At 35.5% G+C, this 13,160-nt stretch overlaps 1 protein-coding gene across 20 annotated transcripts in view; it reads right to left on the reverse strand.

Annotated features, from left to right (window-relative positions):
- Positions 1-13,160, reverse strand: part of VWA3B (von Willebrand factor A domain containing 3B) — a 73,308-nt gene that overhangs the window by 34,662 nt on the left and 25,486 nt on the right. For 17 of the 20 annotated variants that reach the window (XR_008580084.1, XM_054849313.1, XM_054849350.1 and 14 more), the window contains 7 exons: positions 12,505-12,659; positions 10,631-10,769; positions 9,113-9,244; positions 5,916-6,014; positions 4,014-4,196; positions 2,472-2,599; positions 639-817 (listed from right to left, as the gene is read on the reverse strand). Coding sequence is in view for 19 of the 20 variants with exons in the window: in XM_054849313.1 (XP_054705288.1) it covers positions 639-817; positions 2,472-2,599; positions 4,014-4,196; positions 5,916-6,014; positions 9,113-9,244; positions 10,631-10,769; positions 12,505-12,659 (1,015 nt within the window). In the remaining variant the exon portion in view is untranslated. The remainder of the gene's footprint in view (positions 1-638; positions 818-2,471; positions 2,600-4,013; positions 4,197-5,915; positions 6,015-9,112; positions 9,245-10,630; positions 10,770-12,504; positions 12,660-13,160) is intronic. The other 3 variants (XM_054849340.1, XM_054849304.1, XM_054849419.1) reach the window with 1 other exon arrangement.

Here is a 13,160-nt window from a genome sequence, read left to right on the forward strand (position 1 = left end):
GAGAAAGAAAAGAAGAGCTGACTTACTGCTCAAATACATGCCTGGGATTTTTGAGTTCCTCTTTGGTATCCAGTCCCAATTTTTAAGGGACTGCCTACACAAGACCTCAAACACAAAATTACTTCAGCACTAATTTGTACTTTGTACTTTCCCAAGGATGAAAACTTCTTTTACATCAGCTGGGTAAACTTGGTTTCAGACTACATACAAGGGATACTTCAAAGAGAAACGTAGTGTTACAGGTGTAGAAAGGGGAACTATTAGTGTAAGTAATGCTGTAACTAATGAAACATAGATCAGTTCTTCATTCTTGCCAAAGACGTACTTATTTAGAATAAAAAGAGAGAAAGGCTTAACATCTACTGTTAAAAAACTGTTTACAGAGCTTTCAAAACATTGTGTTAAAATGGTGAATTTTTCATTGCAGGGCCTATGATGAAGCACATCAGGCATCAGTCTGTCTGTTTGGGTCAAATGAGCAAAATGGTTGAAAAATAAAAATGAAGTTTGTTAGAATTTCGGAAAGATGAAGGCTTCATTTGTTCCTACAACAAGGAATGCTTTTTGCTATTTTTAACAAAATCTTTTCAAGTTAGTGAATAAATTCTGCTAACAGCTAGAGTTCATTTTAGTCTCACCTGCATATAACGCTTTCTTCCTTCGGGCTGGACTGTCAGCAGTGGTTTGCCAGGTTTGCTGATGTAGTGTCAGTGCTGGCTCTTCTGAAGCACAGCACGGCCTACTGCTAAGAGCGGTACTCAGCTCTTCAATGTGTTCAGTTACAGACGACACAGCATGTGTCTGCTTGTGATTACTGCTTGTAAGCGACAAAAAGAAGAAACAAGCAAGAAATTACTTCAAACATGTATCATTGGTTTAAAAAACGCTAAGCTGAAGACTTCTGGTAATTTAAATACGCATTTCAAATGCTTCCAACAGCGCAAAGTATTTTCTTTATTATCCTAGTCTACATTTCAAAGGGGAGTTCAAAGGAGGTTAAGGAGGTTAAAATATTCTTAGTTTTTAAAACTATTTAAAGGCATTCCTTAGTCCATTTAAAAGATGTTCATTTCTTTTAAGGCAACACCCTCATATATTTTTACTAAGGTCAGAATGTTCTGTAATAGCTACTTTGAATCCTGGGAGATTCAAAACCTACCATCAGCCATGAAAATAACTGACACATATGTGTGTATATATATACACACACATATATATGCATATACACACATATATACCTATGTCCCAGCATTAATAAAAAATAAAATACACAAATTCTGAAATAAACACTTCTCTACATTTTTATACTGGACATCCTACCTGCCCTTCCATACATATGAAATCATTCCACAGCACTCTCCACTTTTACTTTATTTTATTTTAATCCAGAATCACAGAATCACAGAATGGTGGGGGATGGAAGGAACCTCTGGAGATCACCTAGTCCAACCCCCATGCTACAGCAGGATCACCCACAGCAGGTTGCACAGGATGGCGTCCAGGCAGGTTTTGAATATCTCCAGAGAAGGAGGCTCCACAACCTCTCTGGGCAGCCTGTTCCAGTGCTCAGTCACCCTCCCAGTGAAGAAGTTTTTCCTCATGTTGAGATGGAACTTCCTGTTCCTACCTTTATTTTAACTTACTGTTTTTAATAGATTTCTGCCTTAAAAATCTGGTTTTATTTTTAATGTACTTTTTTGCTTTTGTACTATTACTGCACAGATAAATATGGCACTAGGCAAGCTATTTTTTCATTAAGGCTGTGCTCCTATAGAGATTACAAGTAACTTCATGTATGAAGCCAGGTCTGTGTTGCAGACCTTAGTACAATCAGACATGAAAAAAAGTTTTGCACAGTGGCTCAGGAGTCTTTGAACGGTCTTTCTTGGCACTGTGAGGTTTTCAATGTGTTTTTCAACTGGCTGAACATGAAAATTTTTTAATGATGAGATTACTTATCTTTTGAATAAAAGCAAGGATAAATATGGCATGAACATACAGACGCACATTGTAAAATAAAACGTGAAAAGAAGAAAACTGAATTTCATTTATGGACTTTGCCATCTTTTAAACAAATACATTTGTATGTAAATTATGTTTCAATCAGCATATCCCAATGAATAGAAATTTCATCATGAAGTACCAAGCCAGCTCTACTAATAGGCCAACAATTTTTTGTGAATTCTCTAGATCAGAGGGAGCAACTTTACCATGTGCTGGAGACAGAAAAATATTTTCACCTCTTTCCTTTAATTATTCCTAATAATCAGGCATCACATTATTGGTGTATTTTTGTGAATTTTTCTTTTCCATTACTGTAACTGTTAAAAAAAACCCCAAACCAACAACCTTTCCTTTTAAAAGAGGAGAATGTTATTCTTTTTAAACGAGGAGAATGTCAGAGGTTAAAAATGTACGACAATGAAAAAGGAGAAATGTATTATTAACGTAATAGCAGTATGAGGACATACTTATTCTCTGGATCATTTTCTCGGTTGTAACAATCCATCATCAGACATTCGGCATGAAAGGTCTTCACTTTTTCTAGGTCTCTCTCTCCTTGTTCAATCTCTCTTTTCAAAAGATGTATGTCTTCACTCTAACAAAAAGAAAATCAAATGTTTTATTACAATTACTCCTAAACATGTTTCATTTCTGAACTGAAACTATACAAGCTCTGATAATAATTTTGAATAATGACTCAGGACAGCTGAAAAATTTTGTATACTTTTTCAGGTAGTCTCTCTGTTTCCTAAATCAAAGTTTGTTTTGTTCATTTTCTGTATGTATGAAAAAGCTTAGAGAAAACAAGATTAAAATGTGCTTGGCGATACAGCCTTTCAAATTATTCTTCCTTTTTAGGAGAAGGACAAGCATTCCCTAACAAGCCAGTTACCCACTGAAATATGAACAGCCATATTTCAGAATAATGTAATGAAGTCAGTAGTTCCCCTCATTCCAAGCAAGCAAATACATACATAAATAAACAAACAAATAAATAAAGTACAATACAAGATATGTACATTACAATGGATGTCCTGTCATTCTACAGATCACAGCTGTATCACACACTGTCCTCGAAAAATGAGAAGTAAAACCCATACTCTTTAAGTAAACATTTGAACTAACTGAGAATCGTTTGGACTCCAGGAGGAAACAGGAAGGAAATGCCAGCAATGATCCCTTTACAACTCCCATAGGGCCAGAAATCTGGAGATGGACAACACAGACTCTGGCCCTCATATTTCCAACATACGCAGTGTCACACTGTTCACACCAGCAGCATCACTTAAATTGCCCAGTACACACTCTGAAATTTTTCAAGCGCTGGACTATTTTCACATCTTCCTTCTCATTGTTCCACTACTATCATTTCTAAAATTTGTGGAACTAATTAACTGAGTTTTAACTTTAATTAAAAACAAGAACATGCTTTAAATGGGGGTTTCTGTTAGTCTATTCAGAAATTTCCTATTGGGGATTGTTAGACTGAGCTGCTTAGTCACACTTGATAGGTAACTGCTATTCTAGTCATTTTACACATTATAGATCCCTCCCCAGTGGCTACTGTAGAGCAAACTTTTAGCAAAATTCATAGAATCATTCATTCATCATCATTTAAATTCAGCTCGGTATTCTATCATTTATTAACAGAATACAAAACGTAGTTTCATTTTAAGTGGTAACATTTCTGAGACAACATAGCTCACATATGTTTCTTCCAGAGCTGAATTTGGTCTATGTTTTTTGGATTTTGGGGGGTGAGAGGGGAGCAGGTTTGCAACAGTAGCAGTACAGATGTATGTTGCATGATATTTGGGCTTTTTTGTTGTAGTCTAATAAAATTTCATAAGTAAAAAATGGCACATCCATTGCTTTCACATCGCTTCAAATCCGACTAGGATTAACCCTCGTTTTTATTAATCTATTGTACTATGAGATCACAATAATGCCAGTCCTGTGGTTCCTTCAACAGCATGAAGAAACAAACATATTTATTTTCAACTACTCACAGTAATATACTCTGCAGCATCAGGATCAGTCAAATAAATGTTGTAATAATGAAACCGTCCCCCTGTTTCAGTAGATAGTTTGTACAAAAATTTATTAGCTTCTATATCATCACAGTTGAAGGATACAGTATGGATGGGAATTTTACGATGAAGCTGGACTTGAGCCAAAATTATTTGGGGGGGCTGAAAATTGAAAAATATATATTAAACATTTGGCATCTAGAAATGTATTTATCAAATATGAAAATTTGTAAGAATCTAATCAGTCATACTCTTGCTTAGAGACAGATATAGATGAGTTAAAAGCATACACTTTATATGGATTGCTATTTCATAATTATATAAAATGTGCTAATTTAAAATTTAATTTGAAACACTGATAATGCATTAAGGCACAGGATACTCAAATAAAATTTAAATTATAATATAATCAATACTCTTTGTTTCTACTAAAGCGTAGGAAATTAAACAACTACACTGGTGTTTAGTATCACTGGATGTATATAACTGAATATTCTTGGATGGATATAACTGTTGATATTTTTATTAAGCTAAATTAGTTAAATGATAAGTTGATTCAATACCAGAAAACAAAATAGAGGCTGAGAGAATGGGAAAGCTAGTGTTCCTCCTCCAATAAAGAAATAAAAATCAGGTGAGGAAGTGAAAGATCTACCATGTCTAAAAATTTTGAAGGATCTCATAGAAAGAAATTATTGACTCAGTTCTCTAACTTCTAGTAACACTTTGATTATTCAGAATACTGTCATAAATTCTGATAAATTTAGCTTTCTGCTGATATTTGCAATATATCTGTTTGTTGCACTTTAATAGTTAAAAGCAATCTTGGTCATTTCCTCTTTTTTATCTATAATGTATAATATAAATCATAAAAGCTATTATTAACTAGGTATAAAAGAAATTACGTATACATTAATTTCTAACTTAAAATATTAAGATGAAGAGTCTGAATAAGTGTACATCAAGCCAAGTTATTCTTTAATAAAATAGGAATTTGCTAGCTCCTAGCTAGCAAAATTAAGTGTGAAACAATGCAAAGATTTTGATCAGTTGTAAACTGAGTTTTAATGAGTGACAGCCAATAAGTCACGATAACAACACTTTTCATTATGTTATCCACTTAAAACTAGATTTAAAGCAACTCCAGACCACTGCTGCTCCGGAATTGCACCTCAGCATGAGATCAAATTTGACTCAGTAGGATAAAAATGGAATTTAGTATCACACAGAGACCTTATGGAACAATATTAATGGCAACATCTTTATATGAAAATAATGTAAATGAATAATTAGGCCCTTACTCCTCAGACATGACATAGCCTTTGTGTAAGCTCTGCAGCAGAGCATAAGAAGGTACCTACTTATATATTTGATGTGTTCTTTGGGGAAAAATGTTGAACATAAACTTGTTGGGTTTTTTTATTTTGCTATGAATCATTTTCTTTTTAGGTCTTCAAGCCATCACACAAGATTGCAGGGTTTTAATATTTAAATCCAACCATATTATGGGACCATCATTATTTTCTGATTTTTAATTCATGAGATATTTGTACTAAATTAGGGAGATGATACTCTGTTTAACACAAATCCTAACCTTGATACTAACATGCAGCTTTAATGTTTAATCAGCTACCAGATCCTTAAAACAACTCATGGAAAGCGTCATGAGTTATCATGCACCAAAGACTGGACTGTGGGAGGAGAGTTCTAATCAAAACCCCTTCAGAAACAGCACATTTCTCAGATGATACAATTTTTCAATATTATGACAACATCCAAGAGACTCAGCTCTGCAGGTATAGTATCTCATACTTCAGCATTCTGATGCCATCACTGTAGCACCACACTACTGCATTTTCTCTTTTCTCATTTCAGAAATACCTGATCAGGTCTCCCATCAGTCAAGAGATAAATAGCCCGAGTGTCAGTATCAGCAAAAGCAATCTGGAGAGCTTTGAGTGTATTTGTGGAACTTCCAACCTAAGAAACCAAAAAGAAAAAGACAAAGAAACAGCTATAAATACTAACAGTTCTTTGCCTCTGTTCTTCAATTCATAATGACAGTGTACTGATTCAAGGGGTGTTACAGAACCAAAATGAGTAATAAAATAGTGAAAACATTTATGTCAAATGGCTAGAAAAATCAAAGCAAGTGTTAAAGTAGCATAAATTGGTACCAAGTTGGTATTCAGTGCTTATGCAAACACACATAAACAAAATGCTAGCAAAAGAAATAGCAGCTGTAGAAGCAAAAGCAATCACTGAAAGACTATAAACAGATAGGAAGATGTAAGATAAAAGTTACATTCTATTATACTCTCCCACGGCTGCTCCTGATTGCCAACTCATCACACTCCCTTGAAATACATATTTTACTTAACAAAATAATTTAAAAGCTCCACAAAAGAGTTGCACAAGTTTATTTTTCAAAAATAGGTAAAGGACTTCCTGGTTTTCTGAACAATATTTTTTCCAGACTATCTCCCATCTACCCCCTCAGCACATCAATGTAAAAATCATTTATTTTTTTAGCACAAAAGTTAGCTATAACAACAAAACATACACAGTAAAGTAATACTGTGCCCCCTAAAAACTCATATTTGAGTAATACCAGCACTTTTCCTGTGACTTTCATAAAGTTAGTGATTATGATCTTTTTTTCTTTTTAGACTAAATGCAACTCTAAACTCACTGAAATGTGTTTCACAGCTTATGGGAACCTAAAAACTACAGTTTACATCTTCAGATTTCTACCTTTCAAAAATTCAATGTCCGAAACCTTCCAAATTTAAGGGAAAAGTAAGGTTTTATCGTATGGAAAAGTATTTCATCAAGTCTTAGTCTTTCAGTGGGGCCAAAGCAAAATCCCTGAAAAGGTATGAGTCTGTTTTATGCTAGTGTAACACCTGAGTACTGTCTGGAGTGCTGTGAGGACTGCAGTGGTGTAGGAGAGAAGAGACTCAGGATCCACATGTACAATGCATTACAGAAGATAAATGTAAATCACTAACATTGACACATACGTGCAAAAATACATTAAGAGATAGCATTATTTCTTTAATCCTATTAAATGTGTTAAAATTTCTTCCAGTCCATCCCTCTAGCAAACAGCTCTATTAGAAAGGGTAGAGCGAGTAAGTTAGGTGCAATGGAATAGGAGGTACATGCTGAGAATGACTCTGGCTGCGTAACAATCTATGGGACAGGCATCACGATAGTTAAGATGCTTTATAATCCTATCTTCTAAATCACAAGCAATCCTTACCAGTATTAACTCATAACAAATAACTACCCTGAGCCATTTTCTTTGTGTTTCTTTGTGTTATTCCTAATGTTTTAGCAAGCATTGCAAAGTTTTAGGCGCACATCACTCATTAAATTGGCCATCCTGGCTCTTTTCAATAGTGGTACGTGGTTTTGATCTGATTTGAAACAATACAACTTTTTCCACTATATCATGGGAAAATACTGTGGATGCTGATGATGTGAGGGAAATAACTATGTACCTTATGATAAAAGCTGGTAATTTTACATGTCTCAGTTGTTACTGTTACAAATGGACAGTTTTTATCAGTGTTTAAACAAAGTTGACGTGCTTCAACTGCGTGGCATAATCACCCCCAAAATTTTAAATGTTAACACCTCTAAAGGATTTTTAAGGAACAGTTAGTTACTGTTTATAGCTCAGCTTCCTTATTCAACATCCTGGGACCAAAGCATATAAAATGAGATCAAAGGATCTACTCTGATTAATATTCCAGAGCAATCTTCTGTTCATTTCAGCTTCACTGTAAAGGCAGCTTTCTGATCTCAGACTTACACCTGCACTGCTTTAAACAGACTGAAAGGTCAGCAGCAGATGTCATCCCCCCCAAAAAAGTAGACTGTTCTTGTACCATTCTCTGTGCTATTTCAGATATCTAGATCTGAACTTAGAAGGAAATTTATAATCAACAATTCACAACTTCATGAATAGTGATGAAAAAGGCCATTCCCAAATGGACATACAAGCTGGTATCAAAGTATAGTAGTTCAAAGTATTATTGAACTTGCATGATGCTGTACCACATATATGGCTGAAACAGCGCGCACTTTACAAGTCTCAAGGAAGGCAGTAAAATTAAGTTTACTAACCTCAGTTATAAGTATTCACCAACTACTCAGTGAGGCAACACTAATACTTTCTATTCTCCATGTGTTTGTCTGTTAGTATTTTCTGAGAATACCAAGTTGTTTACCTTGTTTGGTAGTCTCAGAGGTATTACATGGCTTCCCCAATTCCCTCAACCCCAGGAATTTCATGATTAAGTCTGAGGAAGAGCTGTTGTAATACTGAGGAGATTTATTATATAAACACGGGGGGTTTGTGTTAGAAAACATAACATGGGATGTATCTGTACTGTTGTATTACTGATTTTCAGTCCTGTGCTCCTAACATTGTTGTCCACATGTGACACATGAACTGGTCCTAAAGCTGCTGACAGTGGCTGGATAGAAGCATTTCTATGCTGTTTCAGGGTAAAATCCTCAGATTTTGGCCACTGTCAGAGAAAGAATATTGGGTAGATAAACAGACGTTTGTTCTGAGTGTGGTTGCTCTCATGTTCCTATGATGGCTAAAGTCAGCTGTCTACCAGTGCACCAAAGGGGACTAGAAAGGCTCCTCCAGCTCGCTGGCACCAGTTTCCTGTATCACCTGTGAGCTGTAAGTCTGCCAGTGACAGCCCTCATCCATGCAGCAGCCTTACAGCAAGAGTCACAAATGTACACACATGGTCTGAGCACTGACAAGGTTTCTGCCGAAATCAAATTGCCCAATGTTTGCATTGTGGCTACTAAACATAGCAGGCTGCAAGTTGAATTAATATGATCTCATAAACAGGTCTACTGCTAAAGGAATGGTATAACTGACACAGATAATACGTTGTACTCAGATGTACTAAAGTCTATACATCATCTATATTTTCAGCTTACTCAAGTCAAATACTTAATCTAAAAATACCCCAGCCATATAGAAAGAGAAGGCACAAATATAACTTTGTACAAACAAGCTTTGTGATAATTAGTTTCCATGTTACCTCAAGCCCTTTTATCCAAAGCCAAGCATCTTGCAAATTTTCCTCATTAACTTCAGCAAGTTTCTCTTGCCATGCCACTGCTTGGGCACTAAATTTCACGAAGTTAAATCTCTTTTTGTGTCTCAGTTGTTCCTGCAAGAGACAGCATCTGAATTTTACTCAGTGTTAAAAGAAAGAATACTTGTATCCTGAAATACTGACTAGTAGGAGTTGTTTTAATTAATATATAGTTGATTATATGGTTACAATAAATTATGATAATATTCAGTTATGGTATAAAGAGACAATTATTGCCTGCAATTATAAAGATTACTTGAACTTCCCAATGTAAGTCTCCATTTACTCCTATTTCTCAAACTACTTGAACAGCAAATGTCTAGGAGGGCAAGAAAGAGACAGACAAAACTGGGTATGAACAGTAGTAGAAGGAAGAGATTATGACTGCTTACTAAAGGAAATTGAAATCAGAATCAAGGTAAGACATCATTTAGAGGAGAACAAGAATCAAATGTAGAGCACTGGTAAAGGGAACTAGGACAGCAAGAGAGAATTAAGTTAAGAATTTGCTGAAGTTGCTTTTGGACAGAAGTTATAAGGAAGGAAAGATTTGTGCAAGCTAGTAGAAACTTTCAGAGCCTGGATTCTTTGCCTCCCTTTCATCACCATTTCTGTGCAACTGTCTGTGAAACCTTCTGGCACAGTATCTAATTTTCTAGCGCTGATCTGCCTAGAGGACTACATCATACCACATCCTATCACTCGTGCACTTAGGCCAAAAACCTCTGTTACAGTTTTAAATTTTATACCCCTACTAATGATTGCTATCAATTCCAGACTGATGGAATATTTATTTATCAGTTATTCCTCTCAGGTCTAAAAAAAGTTAAGATTAATCATATTTTAACAGTGCTTGTTTCTCTCAAATATTAATGTAAGCTTAGGTGATATTGCAAATTCCTAAAACTAGGTGAGACAAATTCTATATTAGGTGTGTCTGCCAGTACTCACTGCTTTTGAAGTAGTTCTGCACTTTGCAAGTCCCTTTGCAAAGTTCTAAGTCACTGTTAAATGCAAGCAAGTTCAAAACATTCTGCACCCTCTACTGTAAAAGTATGAAAGTGAATCTAGAACACACACTACGAATCACAGCATGCCAGTGGAATTGGATGACACTGCTTAAAAATAAAAATGAAAATTCAAAAAGGTGTTTCATTGCATAGCTTTTTAGGGTATTTTCCTTTTTTCCCCTTTTTTTTAGGAGGGATGTGGCTCAAGGGAAAGAAGAAGTACTTAGGCCTTTATAATTTTTAACATTTTCTCCAGATTTTTTTCAAATATTTGTACAAATGAGGAAAACATATAATTTTTCAACTGAAAAATGAGCACACCAAGAAAAATCAAAATATTTTTATAAAACTATTTTTTAAAAAAATCATTAAAAAATAGAGTAACAACCATCCAGAAAAGATCGACCTACTCTAAAATTCTCCTGTCTTCAGAGTCATCACTTTATCATACCTGTATGAGCTGAAAGATTTTCTCCTTCACCAGTGGCAGCTTATCCTTCATAGACTGGGATGTATCAATAAGAATACAGACATTATCTTCAAGCACATTCCCAAAAAGCCCTCTGCTTCCTTGTTGAAGCCACTTAATCCTGGGAGAGGAAAAAAAAAAACAAAAACCTGGTCTGTAAGATCTTTAGAGCTTTGCATATAATAATCTGAAGCACATGTTACTAGTCAGTGTCAGAAGCGGTATACTGGCCTTGATGAACCAATCCTCTGTCACTACCTAACAACACAAGGCATTTTTATTTCCTAATTTCAGTAGGAATCTGGAGACGGACAAAACAGACAAAGAAATACAGCATCTTTATAAAGACAATTATCAGGTAGTTTGAGCTGGGAAATCCCATGTGGAACTGTTGCCCCTGGAACTGTTCTCCAGACTGAACTCAGGAAATCATGTGAGAACCTATTCTGCAAGGAACTTGAGCACTTTGAAGAGTCTTAATATAACACAGATGCTTCAATGCTTTGCTGACCTTAAGCCTTAAATACAGACTTAGTTTTACATTTTAAACAGGACTGAAGCATGCCTGCCAGTTAAATACGTGCATACATACTGCTGTGTACAAGAACATTTCCTCAGTAATGGCTGCAGCAGGTCCAAATCTGATTTCCCTTGAGAGTTATAAACTACTTGTCTGCTCTGAAACGGAGATATTGAACAGATGGAATATAACGGCCCTGGGAAAAATATTACTCATCTCCACAGAGGTTTAAAAAAATGGTAACATGAAAACTTAAAGGATCCTATCACATTCGCTACTGATAGCTATTTTGCCATTAGTTATTTCCCCAAAAGAGTTTGATGAGGTCTACCAAGACTTTTTAACAATAAGATGAACTATTCAAAACAGGAAACCCATAATCTTGGCTTGGATGTCAAAAATATATACTCATCCAAAGCCTTTACCTCAAATTTTCCTTTTGCAGTATTAATGCTATCCTAAATACAAGAAGATGAACTAAAAGGAATAACAAAACTCTGTTTGACCTTGCTAAATATAATCAGGCTGTTATACTTTCGTTAGAGAAGCAGCAATAAAATGAAAATTCACATCCTGCTTTTTTCAGTGAGACATCACATTGTCCTAATATACAAAACAGAGGGCAACATTTATTCTTTCTCTCAGTTCTACAATATCCATTTTTAAAGTTTCTTTCTTCTCCCAACGTAGAAATAAAAGCCAGTTTACTTTAGGGCATCTTTAAGACAGATGAATCAGACCCTTACTATTTTTTTGTAGATGTTTTACAAAATCAAAGAGTGTATCTATATGGCTGCAGAAAGGTAAACTAGGGAGCTAACTTGAGCGCTGAACTTCTGATCATATGCATTACTTAGTATCTCATGCCCCGACTCTGATCTAGACTGTTTAAACTTGTCTTCAAAATTGCAAAAAGGGCAGACAACCATTATCAGTACGGGCCCACGACAAGCTGTGCTACTTGGTGTCGGAGGTATCGCAAAGGATCCTAGGTACACAGGATGAATGTTTACCAAGTTTTATTGATGCTTCTGTAAGTTATCTGCCACCATATGTCCTGAAGCTTTTTGGCACTTTCAGCAGTATTTCAGTAATGTGCAGACTGACTCTCACATTTATGTTCCAGAAGGAGAACAAAAGATAAAACTGTTCATCGGTTTTCTTACATGGCTACTAAGAAATCCTACACACAAGATTCTGATCTGAAATGGATTTCTGGCTTCGTACTGCTACTGGCAGTTTACCAACCACTTCAGCTTATTATGACAGTAAATGTCAAACATTTCAACAGCAATGTAAAATAATACAAAATGATTTTATGTGACAGAACACTAACCTTCCTTCCACTTGTCTGAGAGCTGTCCTCATTTTCTGTTCGTACTGCTTATACTTCTCTGTACTAACATATACGTGAACTACAGATCCATCTTTCCAGAAGGTATGTACAAACTTGTCACAGTATTTTGCATGAATTACCTTCCTGTTTGTCTCCTACAGCCAAGAAAAACATGTTTCATGCTCCAAAACGCATTATTTTGCAGTGCCTTTAATATGTGAGGAACAAACTTCAAAGGTACACGCTTGTTGCACATGAACAGGTGCAGAAATAGACATAGGATAGGGTGGTCACAGAATTTGCTCCTAGCAAAAATCAATAGAAACTGTTTTTATTCTTGTAGCTATCAAGAACAGAAGCTTACCAAACAGTGTAATGATAGAGCTTGAGAAGAACAAATAGAAGGCAAATGAATTCAAATTTGTTTAAGGACCTGCAAACACTGGAGCAGCTGAGACCAACACTTCTTGTAAGGAAAAATAAAGATGACAAGCTATCTTTGCCCTACCCCACACAAATACATAGAACACCAAGGCATTGGTTAAGCCAGTTCTGATTCTTCCTTGCAGACTATATGTGGACCAGCAATGAGTCCTTGAAACAGTCATTTTCAAATAGCTCTCTGAAACAATCTTATTTATGACCATCTTTGTTCT

Source organism: Grus americana, chromosome 1, assembly GCF_028858705.1.
Source record: "Grus americana isolate bGruAme1 chromosome 1, bGruAme1.mat, whole genome shotgun sequence".
NCBI lineage: Eukaryota > Metazoa > Chordata > Aves > Gruiformes > Gruidae > Grus > Grus americana.